This window comes from Leptinotarsa decemlineata, unplaced genomic scaffold (genome assembly GCF_025532065.1).
Source record: "Leptinotarsa decemlineata unplaced genomic scaffold, Ldec_3_MD MMD2_tig00026358_RagTag_RagTag, whole genome shotgun sequence".
Lineage (NCBI taxonomy): Eukaryota > Metazoa > Arthropoda > Insecta > Coleoptera > Chrysomelidae > Leptinotarsa > Leptinotarsa decemlineata.
Window position 1 is genome coordinate 575,273 of NW_027412703.1, and position 23,798 is coordinate 599,070.

General features: G+C 35.1%; 1 protein-coding gene across 1 annotated transcript in view; it reads left to right on the forward strand.

Moving 5' to 3' along the window:
* The window catches only part of LOC111513641 (cubilin), a 60,216-nt gene that overhangs the window by 15,822 nt on the left and 20,596 nt on the right, over positions 1–23,798 (forward strand). The window contains exons 2-8 of the mRNA XM_074184704.1: positions 2,944–3,164; positions 4,974–5,224; positions 11,311–11,528; positions 12,358–12,513; positions 18,636–18,870; positions 21,628–21,840; positions 23,200–23,452. Coding sequence (XP_074040805.1) covers positions 2,944–3,164; positions 4,974–5,224; positions 11,311–11,528; positions 12,358–12,513; positions 18,636–18,870; positions 21,628–21,840; positions 23,200–23,452 — 1,547 coding nt within the window. The remainder of the gene's footprint in view (positions 1–2,943; positions 3,165–4,973; positions 5,225–11,310; positions 11,529–12,357; positions 12,514–18,635; positions 18,871–21,627; positions 21,841–23,199; positions 23,453–23,798) is intronic.

The window sequence follows — 23,798 nt, forward strand, 5'->3', positions numbered from 1 at the left end:
TATGCCAATAACAAGGTACACTCGACTAGTTTTTCGAGTCCTTTGTCTACGGCCAACAGACTTTTTATCTACGGGAGTACAGAGACGTATTACATTCATATATTATATACGAAAGTCACTCACTAAATACTCACTCATTCATCTCTGTTTCTCCCTACGGGTTAGTCCTAGGAAGCTAAAATTCGGTATATCAACAATAGATTAAAAAGCGGACAAATTAATTCGCAGGTGGTGGTTCCACTAGTTAATTACCGAAAAATCAATTAGGATAATCGTCATTTAACAAAGTCCACATCGGACCAAAAAATTTTAGGTATATAAACAGCTAACCCTTGTCTTTAGATTCAATATCAATTTGCTTCTCCTGAAGATGCTAACCTTCTTAGCGAAACGCACGTCGAGTAAAAATAATCAGTTTGGTGTTAGGGTAATTGATCTCTAGAAAAAGTTTTCAACTTTTACACCAAAGGTTTCAATCTCATCGTTTGAACCGATTTTTGTGAAAATCTTAGTGTTTTTGGGTAGTTTCATCAATATAGCTTTCTGAAGACCTATTGAAACAAATGATAACATTACGTGTGAGGAATCTGTGTCAATCGACAGGGATCCGGAATTTGAAAATGAGGACTTACATGTTCAAATTCAGTTCAAATATTCATGAATGCTTGAAGAAGGAAAACTGTCACACTTCACAGAATGCTATTGTGAATAGAATATGCGAGTTAACGAAACTATCTCGTTCGACAGTTCTTCTAGTCATTAAAATAGGGGATGTCATTGACCATGCAATGAAACGAAAACAAAGAAATAAAATATTCGCAAACGTTGATGGTGCTACAGAAGATGTGATTCGGCGAACAATTTATGGTATATACCAAAAAAATGAAATACTAACCTTGGAAATGATTTGGTATAAATTACTCAACTATCCCGATTACAATTACAAATCTTTAGAAACTCTACGAGGTGTCTTATTGTCTTGTGTTTTCAAATATAAAAAATTGAAAAAACAGATGGTCATAATGGAATCGACACGCATTGTTCAACTCCGACAAGAATATTTGAGGCGAATGAAAAGCTACCGAGAATCCAGCAGACATATAATCTACCTCGACGAAACTTGGTTTGACACCCATGATGTTGTCAAATATGGCTGACTATGGCTGACTAAACCAAGTATTGTGCTTTGAACACACCTTCTTCAAGGGGAAAACGTAATTTCAAAAAAGAGTATATTATTGATTCGATGTGTGAAACACGTGGTCATATTCTCTTACGTTTGCCTCCATACTATTGTGTGTTCAATCCAATTGAAATGATTTGGGCCACAATGAAAGAAAGCTTGCGGAAATGTAATCAGTCACCGACTTGCTTGACAATATAAGGCGAGTGGCGAATGAAGTAGGTAATAGTGATGTGTGGAAGAACTGTGTGGCCCACGTTATAAAAGAAGAGAACAAATATTATGTGCAAAGTTCCATAAATCCGATCGTTATTCAACCCGATGATGATTCCACCTCATACGAATATAGCGAAGAAGAATTTTGATTTTTCTAGCAATTTTGTTGTCCTCTATTATTTTGTAAATATATTTTTGACGAGAATTCGGTGTGATTATTTGTGTTTTCATTGTATTTCAGAGTTTTCGACTCGAAATGAACTACCTTTTATTTCGAAGTTTTTCATAATTACCCATGGTGGAAGGTGGAAAAATTCATTTGAGATAACTTTTTCATGAGGTGATCAATTGCTATGATTGTAAGAATAAGTTACTGAAAAACTACCACTGAAAAATAATATGCCGACGCCTATGTCGAGGCGGGAATTCCTTCTCTGTGCTGTTCCAATTGGTATTGGAAATACTATACAGATTTATTTCAAACTGTTTGTCCGTTTTCATGAGTCTACTTTTATAAAAGTCCAATATCTCAATTCAATCGAAATGAGCGGCATTTGAATCAGTGCACAATCCCGTTAGCATAAAAAATGTGTTCCCGAAATTCGATGAAGTCGATGAATGTCTGATTAGCGAAGGTTCTACCGGTGAGAAAGTTATTGAAGTACTTGAAAAGATAGTAGTCGGTTGGCGAAAGGTCTGGGGAGTATGGTGGGTGAGGCAGAATTTCGGCGTTTAATTTGTTTGATTTCCACACGTTGATTTGTGAAACGAAAAGACGGACGTTATCGTCAGAATCCGACTTCTTTTGTTGAACAGTGCCGGTTGCTACTGACGTAATTTCCGCCAAATTTCGTAGATTTCGTCACAATAGGACTCTGCTGGTCTGGTTGCAGCAAGTTATAGTGGACCACACCAGTCACTGACCACCATGCAGTAATTATGGTCTTTTTGGTGGGTTTTTGCTTCTGTGGGGCAGTCACTTTTTGAGCTCTATGACCTTCCCAATACGTTTTAAACCGCCCAGTTCTTCTGCTATCCCACACAACGTTTGTGGTGGCTCAGACTCCACCAGGTTCCTCAAATCCTCGTCCTGGATTACTTTAATCCACCGCTACGGAGCTCATCTTCGGGGCTAAAATCTCCGAAACAAAATTCCGCAGACCAACGTTGAATAGTCCTTTCATCAACACAATCACTAAAATTGGCCAAAAATCGCTCAACGATATCATATAAGCTGAAAAGAGGTAAAAAATCAATTTGAAAGAAAATCAGTATCCCTGTACAGAGTACAAAATCCTTTACAGATTGGTAGTAGAATAAATATTTATTGAGATATGAAGCTACAAAATCACTTGACATTAAAATGAACAAAACTTTTGGAACAACTTTACATTAGGCCTGGGCCATATTTTTTTTATTCCAAACAATGGAGTATATTCTTTAAGCTGCATTCAAATAAATTTTCCTCAGTAACGTTTATTAAATCATAATTTGGTATGAATCTTGTAAGTAATCAATAATAAATGTCAAACTCATTGTTCCAGGTGACTCGAAGAAAGATGTTTGTAATAAGACCGTGGATATATACGAGGATGTTTCTAGTCCAGAGGTAACCCAGGAAAACTTCGGAAAAGCGATGACTTGTTGGTACCGCTTCCGTTCATTTCGAGGGACACCAAAAGACTGGATTTTAAGGATCAAATTCAACAAATTCAAAGTAGGTCAGTTGCTCAACGCTAGTCACTGTGAAGGAGGATATTTGCAGGTAATTCAGTAGTAGTATTTTATCTAGACAGAGAAAAGTGAAAACCCAATAGAAAATCTACCTCAACCTAACGTACTACTGAACCCTTTTATGCATCATGAATAGTCAAACTCTTTAATGTGTAATTCGAAACAAGCTCGTTAGCAATGTAGGCTATTTCAACAATTTCATCAGTTCGGACTTCCATTGTCTGATATACCATAAATTCATTTGATAACCCTGAAAAAAATCAAAAAGATTAACCGAAAATAACAATTTTATCAAACAAAAAACTGAAATTACAAAGAAATAACATACAACAATAATCGAACAAATAAAAATTGAAATAATAATTAAAGCTGAAAATTGAGAAAATTGAAATATTATTGACAAAAAATGAAAAAATAAAAATCAAAAGATTTCAAATCAAGTTATGTCACAACGTTTCGATTGTTAGTATCCACAATCGTCTTCAGGTGATAACTGGACTTATTCCTCCGAGATCTGACTATTTAATCTACGTTTGGTGGCCTGGTTTTCGTGAGGCTGCTTCGGATAGTGTTCCCAGATCTGAAGCAGGTCCTGATGTTATACTTGGACCCAATCCTTTCCGATAATCCTCGGATGTAGGGAAGTACAAGTACTGGTTGTGGCGGATTTTCTTCTCTGTGGAGTTCTTGCTGTCTTCTAGCTAAGACCTGTTATACCATCACTTTGGAGTAACCATCCCGTTGAAGGTCATTTTTGATGATGCCTAGTTCCTTTTCGAGACCTTGCTTTGTGTTATAGAGCCCAAAAGCACGGTCCAGTATAGTCTTGATGATTCCTCTCTTAGTCGATTGATGGTGGTTGGATTTCTGGTTCAGATACTGTCCTGTGTGAGTGGGTTTTCGATATACAGATGTTTCCCATTTAGTGTCGGTCCTCTTCACCAATACGTCTGAGAAAGGCGATTCGTTGTGGATTTCCTTCTCCATTGTGAAAGTGAGTGAGTTTAATGAAATTGTTATTTCCGGTTGATCTCTTTGATTTTTTTCAGGGTCATCAAATCAATTTATATTATATTAGACAATGGAAGTCCGAACTGATGAAATACACCACGAAACATTGTCAACCACCTTCAAACAAATATTTCAACAATGTTATATGACTCAAGACATTATTTTTCGCAAAATTATAGCCAGAAAAACACACCTTCAATGTGAAATATGCTGTTCTCAAAATTGTTGCCAAATTGAAGTTTTCTGAATCAAAAGCCTACGTACCCAGCTCGATCATGTATCCCAGAAGAATACCTGAGAGGATTCTTCTTTTAGTGTTTTGAAATATTACTTTTGATCTGTTTATTTTTTTCAAAGTGTTCATAATGTATTCTTTTATTATTGATATGAAATTGAATGTCTTGTTGACAATTTGGAATGGAGGAAACATCACATGAATATTTGTTTTTCTTAATCGAACTCTTCAGATAATAATCAATTCACGATACTCTTTGATTCCCGAACATTACGATCGATTTGAACCTCTCTTGGATGGCAATATTCGAATTGATTTTCATTAGAAATCATTGAGTGTACAGATTTTAATCAGAAACATTGAATACAACATCAACATATCTAAGTTTTATCATATTCAAACCCAACGCCATGGTTTCTGTTGAGTTTTAGGTCGAACACAGGATTATTCAAAAGTAAACAACTTTAATGAAAATGAATATACAAATCTCAGAAAAAATTAATTCAACTAACCTGACAGTGACAACTGTATTAACATTTTCATTGAAATACTCTACACTCTTTTGAAGAATCGTAAATCGTTATTTTTTTACAGATAGTGGATGGAAATGCTAAAACTGATGTTTCAAACCGAAAGGAACCAGGCATGTTTTGTGGAGAGAGTGAACAACCTCAGACGTTTATGTCTGAAACATCGTTCGTGAAAGTATTATTTCACATCGAAAACTTCACAGACCAGACTTACTACAGTTTTGATTCGAGAGCGGAACAACAGCTAGTGGTTTATTTACGATATGGACAACATCCGGAGCTTTATCCCAACAGAAGAGGTGAAGTTGTTCAAGGGTAAGGTCATACTTCTAATACCTAATGTATAGGGTTTTCCAACAATTGAGTAATTTTCAATTCGGTTCATTGTCCCAAGAAACAATGAATGCTTATAATCATGGACTATAACTAACTACAAAGTATAATAAAATAACAGAAATAACATACTATGCAATGAACACATATTATACAGGGTGATTCAACAGTACTTTGACAAACTTCAGGAGGTGATTCCTCACAATATTCCAATATGAATTGTCCAAATGAATAAATGTCCGGAAACGCTTCGTTTCCAAGATACAGGATGTTGAAGTTTTATTTTTATTTTCGTTTTTTTTTAAATAACTTTTGAAATACTGAACTTAATTGAACGAAACTTGGTAATAGGAGGTTTTTGAAAAAATTGATTATTCAAACAATAATGCTCATTTAGCCGATATGCATTTCGTTTATGGCCTTGCGGATGGCAATGCGCGCGAAGCAAGACGTATTTACCAGGAGCGATTTCCTAATCGAGTACTGCCTTCAGCTACAACATTCGCTAGTCTCCACCGTGGTTTGGCAGAAACAGGTAGCTTTAGGAGGGCAGCTGATATTATTTTAAGACCACGAGCAGTCCGAACCCCAGAATTGGAAGAAGCTGTTTTGAACGCTCTCGAGGAGAATCCAGAAACAAGCACAAGAGTAATTGCTGAAGCTGTCAATTCTACTCAGTTCACAGTTTGGAGAATTATCCACGATCAACAGTTTTATCCATACCATATTCAATGGGTACAAGCTCTTTTGCCACGAGACTTTCCCCAACGCATTACTATGTGTCAATGGTTTTTGAGAAAATTGGCTGGAAATCCTCAATATTTATGATATGTACTCTTCACGGACGAGGCAAACTTCTCCCGAAATGCTATCACAAACTTTCATAACAACCATGTTTGGGCTCTCGAAAATCCGTATGCAGTCAGTGAAAGGCATTATCAATATCAATTTTGTGTAAATGTATGGGCGGCAATAATTGATAATTACTTGATAGGTCCTTTCTTTCTTCCGCTCCGACTGAATGGCGCAACTTACAGACACTTTTTAGAAAATGAATTGCCGGGACTACTTCAGAATGTACCATTAGAAATTCGTATCCGCATGTGGTTTATGCATGATGGGGCTCCGGCCCATTTTAGCGTTGTAGCCAGGGAATTCCTTAACACAGTCTATCCAAATCGATGGATCGGTAGGGGTGTAGAAGAACCTAACCAGGCGTGTGCACCAAGGTCCCCAGATCTAAACCCGATAGATTTTTATTTTTGGGGACATTTGAAGTCACTAGTTTATAAGACTCCAGTAGTGAACGAGGAAGATCTAAGAAACCGAATAGTAGACGCCTGTGAAACAATAAGAAACACACCAATAATTTTTGAATGGGAACTAGATTCAATGACTAGACGACTGACTGCCTGTATCTTCGCTGAAGGTAGACACTTCCAACAATTTATTTACATACAATTTAGTTTCGTTTATTTTAGTTTATTCTACATATTCAAAATTTCCTGAAATAAAATGTTGACATTTCTTGAAAATTTTATTAAAACAAATACTGATTATGCACTCTTGATACGAAAATAACTATTTCGCTTAAGTAATGACCTCTTCAAAGGAGTAAAACGTCAAATTCATTTCCAAAGCATTCTTGTGAAAAAAGCAAAATATTCGTAATAACTTCAACATGCATCGATTATCAAATAATCGACTTGAAGCTTTCAAGTCCAAATATTTAGAAAACGGTTGCTTACAGCGACTAGTAACAAGGGTAGCTTATTTACGTAGATATGATAAAGGAATCGATTTACGCCCAAAAAAGTTATGAATCTTTAAAAAAGAAAAAGACGTGTAGGTGGCGACCCCTACGAGTAAGAGCAATAAGATCATCAAATTCGAATTCGAAACCTCAAAAACCTCCTATTACCAAGTTTGGTTTGATTAAGTTCAGTATTTCAAAAGTTATTTGAAAAAAACGAAAATAAAAATAAAACTTCAACATCCTGTATCTTGGAAACGAAGCGTTTCCGGACATTTATTTATTTGGACAATTCATATTAGAATATTGTGAGGAATCACCTCCTGAAATTTGTTAAAGTACTTTTGCATCACCCTGTATGTAGAAAAAAAATACCAATGAAATGCAGCCAAATAATGAAATTGGTTACAGAAAGTATACGTTGAAAACGTGTGATAGAAATAAAATGCAAACTATGAAATTCCACTAATTAGATTTTTTTTCAATTGACATTTGAATTTTGTAATGGAATAATGCTTCTTTATTTTTTCTGGAATTGAATTTATATACAGTGCGAGTCTCTAACATAAAACAAATTCACTAAATCAAAGGTGTTGTTTCTTTCAGAAATATGCTTGGACACGTCGATTTGTATTTTAAATTGCTTTTATTTTAATGCAAAAAAATTATACAGTGTGTTTCAAATATGAGATATGAAATCATCGATACGTTTTTTGAATGACAACCCTATTTTTTAATGACTTTTATCAAAGGGTTCAACAAGTTACACATGCCTGCCAAATTTCAATTTTTTTATCCTTGTCCTTTGAAAGATATATAACAAACATTATCTAATTCAAAGAATGAATTCAACTCAATAGTCTTTCTTCAACAAGATTTCCTCTGACACCCTTGTTCATTTAACCTCCCCTTCCAGCTTACCTACAAACTTCCTATATAACTTTGCCTGGTTTGGAGATCCAAAATATTTTCAAACCAATAAAAAAAACCGTCCCTATATAACCTTATTTTCAGATTTCCAGTGTGTTAGTTTTTATAGTTACTTTATAATGGGATAAAACCGGAAACCGGTCATAAAAATTGAATAACTAGTGGAAATTGGACTAAAGTGTTTTCATACGCAGATTGCATCAATAGGTCTTTCAAACGAATAAAAAATTTCGATGATTCTTCACACAGACTAGACCAGGTGTTGGCAAGTAATTTTAGGTGGGGTCCGGTAACTATGGGAACATTTTTATGAGGTCCAGAAAAAAACAACTGATAAAAATACTACCTTTCAAATCAAATTCTGAATTATAAAACACAAGACCTAAAATTTATGTGAGAAATCACACCAAACTATAAAAACTGGCTCAACAAGTTTTTTTATAGTTTGGTTCTTCAAAGGAACAGCAAATTCGAAGTATGTCTTCTAGGTGGGCGTCCGTTAATCTCGAACGATATTTGTTTTTCAAAAAATTAATGTTTGAGAAAGATGTTTCACATACATATGTCGAGCCAAACATAGTGGCCAAATTTATAGCTAGTTTCTTTCAATTTTCATATTTTTTTGGAACATGTTTGCTCCAAAATTCTTCAGTGTATACCATTTTATATATTTGAAAAGCCATATTCATTTGCAAATCAATCATCTCTATTTGAAGTGATGCCTTTGGCAGCCACATTTGTTCATTATGCTGCTACATCAACTTCAAATGACGATTAAGGAAACAGAGATAGCTTGCCCATCTCTGCAAAGTCTTGGAATTTTGAATTTCACTAGTTCTACTATATAAAATGATTTGAAATCTCTAAAACAAATAAAAAAGAAGAATTAAAAATGAATAGCTGAAAATAACAATTATATTAAGCAAAATAAACCTGAAATGACATAATAGTGAAACAGAATACAAGTAAAATAGAACAATTGAACAAAAAAATTAATAAAAATAAAAGATGAAAGAAGAAAATAAAAATAAACAGTTGAGAGATTCCAAGTCACGTTAGTTCACGACGTTTCGATTGTTAGTATCTACAATCGTCTTCGGGTGATGACTGGACTGATTCCTCCGAGAGATGACTATTTATAAGTCGTTCGAGTACTTTCACTTATCCCCGCTTTCCACTTTCCGCTTCACTGGTTTCGCGGGAGATGACCGCTTGGCGGGAGTTGGCCATTTTTCGCTTGATGATGGGTTTCCATATGTTACGTATTTCTACGCTGGCCTGGCTGAATACGTTGTTGGACAACATGTAAGTGGCTTCCTTGAATTTTCTCCTAAACCATTGTTCCTTTCTGTGCAAGATCTCAGCTTGGGACCACTCGATGTTGTGTTGATGGGTCCAAACATCGTCTGCTATTCCTGATTCCCCTCGCTGTGTGTGTTTCTTGTGCTCGGCAATGCGGACATTCAATAGCTTCTTAGTTTCACCAATAAAGGATTTTTCACACTCACAGGGTATCCGGTGAATGCAATTCTTGGAATCGCAGTCCGCGTTTGGTGGCCTGGTTTTCGTGAGGCTGCTACGGATAGTGTTACCGGATCTGAAGCAGATTCTGATGTTGTACTTGGAACCAATTCTTTTTATCCCCTCCGATAATCCTCTGATGTAGGGAAGGTCAAGTACTGGTTGTGGCGGTTTCTCTCTCTTGCGAGGCTCCTGCTGTCTTTTAGCCAAGGTCTTTTCTACCATCGCTTTGGAGCAGCCATTTCGTTGAAGATCATTTTTGATGGTGTCTAGTTCCTTATCGAGACCTTCCTTCGTGTTACAGAGCCTGAAAGCACGGTCTAATAGAGTCTTGATGATTCCTCTTTTAGTTGATTGATGGTGGTTGAATTCGTGGTTCAGATACTGTCCCGTATGAGTGGGTTTTCGGTAAACAGATGTTTCCCAGTTAGTGTCGGTCCTCTTCACCAAAACGTCTAAGAATGGCAATTCGTTGTAGATTTCCTTCTCCATTGTGAAAGTGATGAGAGGTCTCACGCTGTTGATGTGTTTCAGGAAGGCGTCTAGTTCAGTATTCCCATGGTTCCATATTATGAATGTGTCGTCAACATATCTCAACCAGACTCGAGGTTCCTATGGGCTTCTTCAATGGCCAGAGTTACAAACCACTCCATATATATGTTGGCTATGATTGGTGAAAGTGGCGATCCCATTGGCAGTCCCTCATCTTGTGTAAAGAATTCGTCCTTCAGTTGGAAATAACAGTTTCGTACACAGAATCCTAGTGATTCCATAATTACTTCTATAGGTAAATTCGTCCTATCTTTCAGTACTCCATAGTACTATTTACCACACTATTCTTACTCATATATTCTAATATGTTGGGTTATTCAAATTGTATTTGAAATGGTGATCCTCCGAACATTTATGAAACTTGGTTACAGGGAAGCGGGCGTTTCTTTACCACGGGCTGGGTTTTCATAGTTAATCAGTAATATATAAAGCGCTTAAAATCACAATGTGATGTTGCTGAAAGTCATTTGAAGTCAAAGCAAGAAGTCTAGAAGCTACCCTGTACACGCAGTCGAAGGATGTTCTGATTCTAATCCTTAAAACTTCAAGAAAGCCGCGTGAAATGGAGTGTGAATCAAGGTCGTTCAAAATTCAACCCAAAACACTACTCCAAGGTTACCTTGTCTGCGTCATATGAAGTAGATCAAGGTCATTCAAGGTCAAACATAAAACACTCCTTCAAAGTCAGCTTGGTGTGGGTTCAGTACGTTAAGATAGCCGCGTAACTTGCTCGAGCTTATTCGAGGTCAAAGTCACTTTGTAGAAAATATACGGCATGAATCAAAATCGATCAAGGTCAATACCTAAACACTACCTCAAGGTTACCTTGCCTTCGTTCTGTGACGTCGATCAAGGTCGAACTCAAAACACTCCTTCAAAGTCACTACGTCTACATCGTGTGACGTATGTAAAGGTCGTTTCAAGGTTGAAAGCGGTCCAAAGAGTTTCCAAACTCGGTTCAAACCAACCACTTTTATCTCCTGGGGATGCCAACTTGGTTGTTGAAATGCGAGTAGAGTAGAGTCTTGGTGCTTGGTAATAGTATTGGTTTTGTTATCCTCAATGGCGGACATCCGATGTTTCGGAATGAGAAACTTGCTTTATTGCCTCTTCAGCACCAATGTGGATAACATCACAAGATGAAGCACAACTATTTTAATTTTGCCTTGGAGGAAGTGTCAAAATTCCTTCGCCTATTCTACTTTCAGAATCACCCATTCGCATATTAAAATGACTCAGGGTTTTGTTTAATGAAGAATCAGCTGAAATAAGAGTTGAGGTGAAATTAAAATATAATCTGTTTACTTTTCAGATCTTATTGTGAGCGAATATTCAGAGATTGCCGGCTGCAAACATGTTATGTTCAATCACCAGCTTATCCAGGCGTTTATCCAAGAAATCTTCAATGTAGATATTATTTGAATACGAGGTTGCCTTTCATCAAACTCTATATTGAAAATGAAGAGTTTAACATTGATGGACAACGATGTGAAAATATAATGACTTGCCCAATGAGACCAATTTCTTCAGGTGAGTGTCTATATACAGTGTCAAAAAAACAATGTGGAAGTGGCATTCAGAATACATGTTAGATTATCTAACTTCCTTTTAAATGTCAAAGATGAAGTGGACAAAATAAATAAATCTAAAGTTTATAAGCTTAAATGTCCGGAGTGTAATAATGTTTATGTTGGGCAATGTAGTCAATATCCTTAAAAATTCATGAGCATAGTGGATGTAATATGCTAAATGTACAAATCGATGTAGTTTACTCACCAGTTTTCAAAATAGCGTATCCAATTTGTCACAGGTGAACAAATTTCAGGTACTCAATTAAGTTAAGGACCTCTATTATTACCCACAGTAGATATAAAACTGCTAACATTATGATTTATTTGTTCATTGTAATTGTTTGAAACTGTCCTTATAGGACGAAACTGCAATAACAACATTAGTCACTAATAAAAGTGGTAAAAAGACAGAAAGTTTCATTTCTCATTTTTCATAATGATCTTCTACTACGTAGTAAAGACTACATCAATCAATTCGTATGAAAATTCAACAATTTTTTTATTCATTTAACTAAAAAATTCCATATATTCAAAATGAAACATTCAAATAATCCTAATGAATTCAAAATGATTTCACCAATTGATTTGGACAAAATGGCAAGTATGGTTGAAATAACTCAAGATTTGAAATTTCAGGAAAACTAATAAGAGGTGTAGTAAAAAATATGTCTATTTAGGGAAGTTCAGTCGACAAATAATGATACATAATATATGAGAAAAGTGTATTCAATATTCGTATCGTTAATGAAGAAATCGATTATCATCGTTCATAAGCACTGTTTTTACAGGAGAGAAAAGCTGTCCTTACGACTATATAAAAATTCACGACGGAAAAAACGAGTACAGTCCTGTCATTGGGACATTCTGCGGAATGGGAAAATTCCCCTATTCGATTATTGGAACTTCACAAGATTTGTTCGTGGAGTTTGTTTCATCGCCAGCAGGTGAGTCGCCATTTTTCAATTTTCTCAGTAACACAAACGTTTCTGAATTATATACCTGAGATTCATCAAATAATCTTGAATTTTTGACAACGTAATTCAGCTAATTTGAATTAAATTCATCTTTCGATGATAATGGGTCCTGTTTGGGAAAGATAAAAGGGCTCCATTCTCAAAATGAAATTCATAAAACGATATAAAAGAGAACATACTGTTTAAACAAAAAACATTCAACATTAAATAAAGGAGTTTCTGTCAACTTCTTTCATGACCGAAAGTGGGGATGAGTTGAAAGTATTTTCAATGATTAGATCATCATCAAGTACTATTTGTCGCGAATTTTCAGGATTCAAATCCGATACTTTTGAAATATGTCGAACTTCCCCTCAAGAATCACCCTGTGTGATGATAATAGCTGAGGAACATTCACTCTGGATGAATTCAATATATATATATATATATACAGGGTATTCCATATACGATGGTCTATTAGACGTATCTAGAGAATAAAAAAAGATGAGAGTTTCAAAGTTTGGTTACCGATGTCGATGGCTGAGATCTATCGTTTGAAAATATTTTCATCACCGCATTGTTGCCACATCTACCTGTAACAGACATCAACTTGGAAATTTCAAATAGAACACCCTATATATTATATCATTTTTGAATTCTGCATCGAAATCTAAATTACTTTTGTGAACCATGTTCTATACCTATCTCTCACCGTTATTAAAATAATTATTAATTTGTAATTTTTTTTGGCGAAAACATGGTATTTTCAATATTTAATATCGCATGAATTAACTGATACACCGAACTCAAATTCTGGCAATATTAGGATAAGGTATGGTGGTTGTTATTTCAGAATGAAACTTAAATCTTATTTTGTACATAGTGTCTGAAAAATACATCTCAATTTGTATCTTTGAAAAACGACCATAACTAATTTTTTCAAATGGAACACCCTGTATATTATTCAATTTTCGAATTTAGCCAACCAATGTGAACAGCTTTGATCAACTATGTCCTATATCTATCTCAGACCGTTTATGAGATATGTACGAATTCTAAAGGAATTTGCTCTTATGCAAGCATAAAATTTCCAATAAAGTTGAAAATTGAGTGCATAATACACACATTCTCAAAATTTCAGCTTTGCAAAAATAGTGTAGGTCTCAAGCCTTTGGAAATTTACTCCTTTAGATTGAAAATTGACAGACTGAGATGTTTTTTTTTAGAAATACTTTCGAATATTATTAAATCAGGCTGAAAAATTCAATACATATGGTGAATCTTTTTCTATTTCCAATCATCTACTCGAATATCAAAAGAATTTTAAACGTTAATTTTGAATTTTGCAACTGAATTTCGGCAAGGATAATTGTGTATCATGATTTAAAAAACAAAAGAATGAAGTTGACAATAACTTGTTTATTTCAAATAAGATTCCTCCTGGCTGGGATTAAATCAAATAGGTGAATGAATGTCATTACGATGTCATCGATGACATAAGCAGATCAAGCTCATTCTGTGACATTCAAAATCGTAATTCATGAATGAAGTGTGTGTATTTTCTATAATGTTATCCAATTTGGTACTGAAGAGCCTTAGGGCAAGTGTCTTAAGGCGAAACATCGGTGTATACCAGTGAGGGTGACAGTGTTCCATGTAAGTGCAATTTATTACCATTCATTCAAAGTAGAACTCATGTGAATGATATCTGATTTTTATTCCACAACGAATGTTTGAAATATAAACTGAGCAGAGAAAAGTATCTTCTGTACAATTCAGTGTTCACATAGAGAAGTATTTGTTTCACAAGAATTTTTTCTTTCGTGTAATTCAATGTTTATATGAAAGTAGCTGTTTCAGGAGGACGTTCTTTCAGTTTGTGTCTGAAAGTTACTTCTCTGCATGATCTACACATCCATGTATAGAGTTACTTATTTTCAAATTGATTACTTCCTTCCTTTCTTTGGAAGATTCCCTCATCCCCTTTTTTTGTATCAAGATGGAGTAGTAGAAAGCCAAAAACTTTCTTTCCCAACTTGTTTAAATAGTTCGACTGTCATATTGAATAGTGAAGATGGATGATAATAATAATTTGAACTCTGAAAATGCTAAATTCGTTTTATATTCATTTATTTCAGGTGAGGGAATATTCAATCGTCGATATAATCACTTCTGGGCTTCAGAAAATCCCCATTTCATTAGACAAAGGGGATTCCTACAAACATTCAGTTTTAATGTTTTTTGTATGCTCACGGATGATAAAGTTTCTATTTGCATTTATGAAGAAAAGTTGAATTCCGAAAAATATTTAGATTCTGAGATCGACTATGAGTGACTTTCTAGATAATTTGCCCCTGAACTTGTAGCGGAATTGTTGGTATCAGTTGGATGGATCACCGGATCTGACTCCCCTAGATTTTGACCTCTGGGGAAAATCTAAGAAAGGGTGTATAGAACACCTATCGATTCGAAACAGGAACTGAAAGATCGGGTTAGATGTGCCTTCGAAAAAATCGACCCCTCAGATATCCGCAGAACCTAGATCGATCACATAATAACATCAATCCATCAATGTGTTCAAGTGAATGGTCAGCATTTCAAGCACCTGAGCTACTGAATTTTTGTCATGTTAGCATCAAATTTCAAATAATTGCGAAGTTAGTTTCACAATATTATCTCTTGTTTTTTAGGTTGGAATCAATTTTGTTTTTTGTTCTTCTGTCAAAATAGTATTGTTTGTCATACACCCACTATGAAATTTCATTCTATATTCCATTAAACCTTTCTGAACTAATATAAATGTTTAATATGTTCAATAAATACATTTTTCGCTGAATTTTGTATTTGAAGTGTTATATTTGTATAGAAGCAAAAACATTATAGAAGAATTTATATCTCATAAACGGTCAGAGATACGTATAGGATATAGTTGATCAAAGTTGTTCACATTGGTAGGCTGAATTCGAAAATTGAATAATATACAGGTTGCTCCATTTGAAAAAAAAAATAGTTATGGTCGTTTTTCAAAGATACAAATTGAGACGTATTTTTCAGACACTCTGTATAAAATAAGATTTGAGTTTCGTTCTGAAATAACGACCACCATACTTTATCTCAATGTTGCCAGAATTTGAGTACTATCAGGTAATTCATGCGATATTAAATATTAAAAATACCATGTTTTTGCCAAAAAAAATTACAAAATAATTAATATTTTGAAAATGGTGAGAGATAGGTATAGAACATGGTTCACAAAAATAATTTGGATTTCGATGCAGAATTCAAAAATGATATAATATATAGGGTGTTCCATTTGAAATTTCCAAGTTGATGTCTGTTACATGTAGATGTGGCAACAATGCGGAGATAAAAATATTTTCAAACGATAGATCACAGCCATCTACATCGATTACCAAAATTTAAAACTCTCATCTTTTTTTGTTCTCTAGATACGTGTAATATACCATCGAATATGGAATACCCTGTATATATATATACATATAACATTTCACCTCATTGATTTCATTTTCATCAAGATAACTGTCTAGCTAAAATGTTTACCAACCTATGATCTAAATATTGAACATACAAATATAAAATGTGGCCAATGTGTGGCCGGTATTGTCGGTTGATGATAGCGTACATTCTTGTTGACTTACACAAATTCAACTGAAATAAATTAACATAAATAAAGTCTAGCTACCTGGGAACCTGAACCCCCAACACATATGTACGATGAATGTATAAAAACCCACAAATCACGACCCAAACACTCAGGGAATAGCTTCGACACAGTAGGATAATGTGGTGGTATTCTGGTTTACCATATGTTATCATGAAAGACACCTCACTTCATTCCTGGAAGCCAATACATAGTAAAGAGTATTCAAAATACTCATTCAATTAACTGAAAAAAATGTTGGCGCCCAACGAGGGACTGAGTTTACCGAGAGGTTCAAACTTGAATGTCAGTAGAAATATGTAACTACATTTTGCAGACTTTTCAACCTGTCTTACAAGAAAGGGTTTTTTCCTTCATTTTGGAAGATCACTCACGTTCAGCCTATTTCCAAAAAGGGCAAGAAACATCTTCCAAATAACTATAGACCTATCGCTTTGCTAACAGTGATGTCAAAAATCATGGAGAATGTCGTAAGCCACCGTATCCTCAAATATTTGAAAGGTTTCAACATCTTGAGCGATCATCAATATGGCTTTCGAAAACAAAGATAAACAGGCGACCCATTGTTGAAATGACGCAATCGAGAAATATGGAAAATCAAGAGCTCTTGCGCTTGATATTTGTAAGGCCTTTGACCGTGTGTGACATGAGGGTTTGCTGGCCAAACTTCGATGTTATGGCTTGTCAGATCATTTTTGTGTGTAGCTCTTCAGCTTCCTGGAAGAACGTTCCCTGCAAGTGGCTGTCGATGGATATATCTCGAATACTTACACCATCAACGCTGGTATTCTCCAAGGATCCATATTGTCTCCAACCCCCTTTTTATTGTATATCAACGACTTATTGGGAAAAATCAAGAATCCAATATATTGCTTTGCTGACGACAGCACACTTGTCTCGTCATTCCATATGGATTCTATCCAGAAAAGAGCCATCCTCCTGATAGGAGACGCGAACATCACGTGCAATCTTGATAGCCTGGAACATCGAAGGAAGGTTGAAGATTTGTCTCTCTTCTATAGATACTTTCACGGGAAGTGTTTGAGTGACTTGGCACATTCGATCCCACCAAGAGCGGTACATATCAGAAATACGCGATGGACTGTAGCTGCTCATCGTTTTGAGGTTCAACTCAGTACAACTTGAACTTCACTGTTTAAGAACTCTTTCATCTGGAGAACTGCGTTTATGTGGAATAAACTTCCTGAGGACGTCTTTCAGCGAATCAAATCCAATATAAATCGCTTCTTTCGCACAGGCACCACTCTGAGAGCGCCTCAAAGATTTTCCTGCAGTGCCTGTGTTTTGTCCTTAAGAAAAACAAAACAGACGAGGTCCCCTCCTGCTCCACGACAATGCCCGTCCGCAAGTATCACAAATCACCATCTTAGAACGAATTGAGCGTTGAAGTTCTGCCTCACCCACCATACTTTCCAGACTTCTTACCAGCCAACTACAAAATTTTCAAGCACTTCGATAACTTTTTCACTTGTGAGACATTTTGCAAATCAGGAAAAAACGACCTTCGATGACTTCATCGAATCCAGAGCAGCCAATTTTCGTGCTGACAGAATTAATCTACTTGGCAAAAGTGTACTGATTCAAATGGTGCTTGTTTCGATTGAATTAAATGAATATTCACTGAGATATTACAGTTTGTTTGGACTTTTAAAAACGGACAGAACTTTCGAAACAACTTATATTTTGGTAATTCCCACGAAAACTTTGAAATTTCGAATACAAAGTAGTCTACGATCCAACGTCAGAGACCTAAAATTACAATTCAAATGAACTCACAAAATAGTGCCATCTCAGGAGAAAGATAAAAACAAAAAAAATAGATTTCGAATAAAATTTTGTGTTTTTTTGATATATGATAAAATAGAAGACTATTGCTATCTCGGTAACAGCAAAAGATAATCTGTTTAATTCAACATAAGTTCAGTTTCTAGAATATGCTTTCAAAATATCCTGAAATATTCAAATTGTAAGGGAATATTTTTAAGAGAAATCAATTTTTGGAAAAAAAAGTGTTTGTCCTTTCAGGTTATTACTGAAACTGAGGCCTATTTTAAGGCAAAAGATAAATCGTTCTACAATAGTGGTATTGAAATGATTGTGTGGCTCTTGATGGAGATTAAGTTGATAAATAAAATCAATTTTGAACTGAAAAACGCGTTTTCTTCATTAGACCTGGGACTACTTTTCAGCCCAGTTGTTATCAATAAGTGTTGGGATGGACTTTGGTTGTGTAATACATACTACAAATTTCACATAAAAAAATGAGGGTGCTTCCCACAAACATATAATTTCATCTGTAAAAGTTAATATGGATTGAATATAAAAATGACAAATTATCGTGTATGAATTGGATAAGATCATCTCATGATGATGTGTGAATAACTAGATTACATCTGTCATTTAATTCCAGGGCCTTTACTCAACACCGGTTTCCATTTTAATGTGGGAAACTGGCCAGGTCATGTAGATACAGCAGGAAGCAAAAATGGTACCTGTGATTGGTTTTTATCTTCAGAAAGTCTAAAGGCTTCTGGGGACTCGGAAGGGATATTTTTATCAGTAGCACATTGGTACCCGCCTCAGACAAGCTGTACATATCTTATGCAGGGAGAGGAAGATGAAATAATTAGGCTGTATTTTCCTAGGTAAGTGGTTTATTTTGTATATTGAAATCATTTGAATTGAAAAGTTGTCCTTCCTTTTACTTACAAACAAGTCAAGATATCAAAATCTGATGCGGACAATTGTATTAATTTTAATACGTACGCCATTCTTTGTTTCGAGGTCTGTGATATATCGTTTGAAAGTTTCTTCATTCTCTATTCAAAAATGTTATCGCTTTCAAGTTAAAATTTCACTAGTTCGGACTTCCATTGTCTACTATATGAATTGATTTGAAATCCCTGGAACAACTAAAAAAGAAGCATTAAAACTTAAAAATGAATAGCTGAAAATAACAATTATATTAAGCAAAATAAACTTGAAATGAAATAATAGTGAAATAAAATACAAATGAAATAGTCACGTTAGTTCACGACGTTTCGATTGTTAGTATCTACAATCGTCTTCGGGTGATGACTGGACTGATTCCTCCGAGAGATGACTATTTATAGGTCGTTCGAGTACTTTCACTTATCCCCGCTTTTCATTTTCTGCTTCACTGGTTCCGTGGGAGATGACCGTTTGGCGGGAGTTGGGCATTTTTCGCTTGATGATGGGTTTCCATATGTTGCGTATTTCCATGCTGGCTTGGCTGAATACGTTGTTGGACAACATGTAAGCGGCTTCCTTGAATTTTCTCCTGAACCAATTTTCCTCTCTGTGCAAGATCTTAGCTTGGGACCACTCGATGTTGTGTTGATGAGTCCAAACATGGTCTGCTATTCCTGATTTGCTGGTTTCCTCTCGCTGTGTATGTTTCTTGTGTTCGGCAATGCGAACATTCAATGGCCTCTTAGTTTCACCAATATACATTGCCGAACACAAGAAACACACACAGCGAGGGGAAACCAGCAAATCAGAAATAGCCGACCATGTTTGGACTCATCAACACAACATCGAGTGGTCCCAAGCTGAGATTTTGCACAGAGAGGAACATTGGTTTAGGAGAAAATTCAAGGAAGCCGCTTACATGTTGTCCAACAACGTATTCAGCCAAGCCAGCGTAGAAATACGCAACATATGGAAACCCATCATCAAGCGAAAAATGGCCAACTCCCACCAAACACCTGTGATGACTGATGACTGATGACAAAACGTAATGAAATGTAGAATACGAAAAAGAACTATAGATGATAACGAAGTGGATATTTGAAATGTTCACCGCGAACGTCTTGGCAACATCCTAATCTCAAATAAAACTGTATTCTAACATAACAACATATCAGGCGTGACCGACTTAATCGCAAGCGTTCTTAAGTCATTCAAATCTGAAGATTTACTTTTGTACACATTGCTCTTTACATATCCCCATAAATAGAAATCTAATGATGAAAGATCAGGTGATCGCGCTGGCCATTCAATCGATTCTCGCCTCCCTATTCACCGATAGGGAAATGTTGTATCGAGGCATTGCCAGACATTAACTTGATAATGTGGTGGTGCTCCATCCTGCTGAAACCATATTGTATTCACTGAAACTTGAGGGTTTCCTGGATCAGGATATAAATTTGCTAAACTTGGAATGATATCATTTTGAAGTAGTGCCAAATAATTATCGCCATTCAAGTTGCCCTTAATGATGAAGGAACCAATGATATGGTTTTCTACAATCCCTGCCCAAACATTAACCTTTTGAGGGTATTGCGTGTGTTCTATCATCCAGTGAGGATTTTCCGTTGACCAGTAGCGACAATTTTGCCGATTAGCATGACCGTTAAGAGACAAAGTATATTCATCAGAAAACATAACGTCTTCTAATTGGATGATACAGTTATCCAACATGTCCATCATTTGCTCACAAAACTAAGTTCTTCTATCAAAATCGTCTTTCATGAGCTCCTGACTAGTTATAATTTCATAGGGATGCATTTTTATTTTCTTTTAATATGTTTACTATCGATGTATGGCTAGCATTGAATGTAGTGAATGCCTGTCTATACGATGTATGTGGGTTTTTCTCAAACTCAAGCATCACATCTAATTTGAGTTGATCACTTACTGCATTGGCAGCTGCCTTTTTTATCTGCCCCATTATGACCAAGCTCTATTTTGCTTATTGTTCCTTAAGATATGGACGGTGAATAAGGAAATTTCTCAAGAAATAGGCGAGCTAATTTCTGTTGTGTTCGGGTTTTATCTCCGTAAAACTGTTATTTTATACATTTCCGTTAAACTAACCATTTGTCAGACTTGAAGTTAACGAACTTTAAACTGAAATTAAAGTACTGACAACTAATGTAACATACAAAAGTTTAAAAGGCATTTTAAACTAACGTTGTCACGAAAATTCTTTACAGCTTTTTAAAGGATGCCATCTAAAAAGAATATTGCTATGGTTTTTGCTTACTTTCTTAATATCAATACCGCAACATAGAGATAAGTTTTGAGCAAAATTGCGATAAGTTTGGAGTGTATTTTATCGAATTTCGGTAACCACATGATTTTAATTTATTTTATCTTAATTGTTGCGATAAAGTTGAAACTGATAACATTTTTGAATAGAGAGTGAAGAGACCTTTCAAACGATATATCACAAGCCTATACTTCCCTTTGAAAAAATTGGGGTTGTACCTGTCATTCGTCGGGGGTTGAAGGTAGGGGTAGATTTTTTCGTTGAAGTATGTCACATTATATTTTAAAATTGACGTGTTTCGATTTTGTTAAAATATTCACCGTAACCGAAATAATGGATTCATTCCATTTGGCTTTTACACACAGTATACAAATTGAATTCATTCCAGCTTTCGGATAAATAGGATCGAATCTCCAATACGACCATTTGAAGGGGATTGTGGAGAATCGCTAACTATATATGACGCCTCGTGGTCAGATGACTCTAAAATCATCAAAACTTTCTGTGATACATTTTCAAGAGCAATGGAGAAATACGACTTCGTTTCTACAGGAAATGCTTTATTCGTGAGGTTTGAGAGCAAAACTGGAAGTTACAGTGGGTGAGTAGAATGGAAAACTATTTTTTAAGTTGCGGAATCTACAACATAAATCACTCACTGAAAGATAAAATAATAAGGCATAATCTGATAATCTAAAATTTTGTTTCTGCCTTGTTTTCAGCAATTTCAGTTATGTAATGAAATCGCAAAACACTGGCCACTGGAAAAAGACTAGAATAGTACTGAATTGAGTTTCAAATGTTGTTGAATTTGATAAATATGATACTATTGTAGGTTTGGAGAAATATATTTAATAATAATAACAATTTATTTTTCCAAGAAACATACAATGTTCATAGCGGGGAAAAAACTAGCTGTGACATAACTAAGTACGAACAAAGCACACACGAAAAGATAAATCAGAACTGAAACATGGAAAAAATATAAATGTACATACATATACACATATATACATGCATATATGCTTGGATATGATTATCAACATGAACATAAATGTACTCATCAGATAATATATCTATACAAACAATAAATATTTTTTCAAATTAATCCAGAATTTTTGTTCATTAAAGTTTTATACCTTTATAATAAATCGAATTTTGTCCAATATTCCCCATATATCTGATGAATATTTGATCTAGCTAAGAATATGTGAGTCCAAAAAGATTTTTGCTATTTCTGATTTCAATTTTGGACATCTACGTAGTGCTCCAACAATTGCAGATTTTTTTTCAATAAGTTTGTCAATATTTATATCCCATTTCGATGTATTGTCAACATGAACACCAATGTACTTAATTTGCATAGCTTGTTTTATTTGTGTATTCTTTATAGAAATATTCATTGTAATATCCCGCTTATGTTTTTAATGAAACGTAATACATTCAATTTTATTCGGGTTAACTGAAAGAAAATTTGGGCAAAGCCATTTTTCAAAAAGTTTTAGATCATCATTAATTGTATTTTCTACAATAGTTGTGTTTTTATTTGCACATACAAGTTCTGTATTGTCTGCATATGTTGTATACTTACGTGATAATTTAATTTGGCAAATATTTTGTATGTATAATAGGTACAGAATTGGACCCAAAACTGAGCCTTGAGGAACGCTTTTATTCATTAAATGTCTGCCAGAGAATTCAAAATTAACAGCTTCTTGAAAGATTCGCCTAATAGAAAACAGAAAACTGAGACAGGCTTTGTCAAGTAGTCAACAGTGACAGTAGTCATGTTGATGACACCCTAATCCCAGTTAAATAATAATTTAGACTACGGATAAAACTCAAGAAAATATCAGACTATGGTCTTCAAAATCTCACTCTATTTATGTACTTTTTTCACCTGAAAATAAAAATTTATAAAAATTTATATGTGAAAAAAATTATGAAACTTCAATTGCAGGTCCTCTCTCTACTACTGGGCCCACTATGACTTCTTCAATAACAGTAAACTTGGAGAACCAGTTCCAGGAAAACAATGTGATGAAATTTTCGCCTCTTGGAAGAAAACCAAAGGTTGGTTGAGGTCACCACTGAATACTCTGATTTACAAGCAATCACAAAATGGTGAAGATGTGACGTGTCTTTATAGATTCATCACAGATAAAAGACTCTTCGCAAGAGTTATCCTCACCATAACCAATGTTTACTTCAAGGTATGTGGCTTCTACATCACTTAATGATTTTAATTATCGCAATGTCTGTTATTGTCTAATGACTTTCCTTGTTCTGATATTTAGACTGAATACTAGATAAGCTGAAAAGTTAGAAGGCTAACAGTGTCAAACCCATATGACTTTTAGTTGAGCTCCAACTTTCAAAGGTCACGTGTGGGCTGGCAAGATTATGGTATAGTATTTTGGTATAATATTCATCGACTATCTTGTGAAAGGAAAACGATCCACAACGACAGTAGTAATATAACTGCTATACAAGATACAATCCATCGAGTTCTCTCAACACTTAAGTTTAAGGGTGACGTAGGTACGTAAAGAGTTGTCA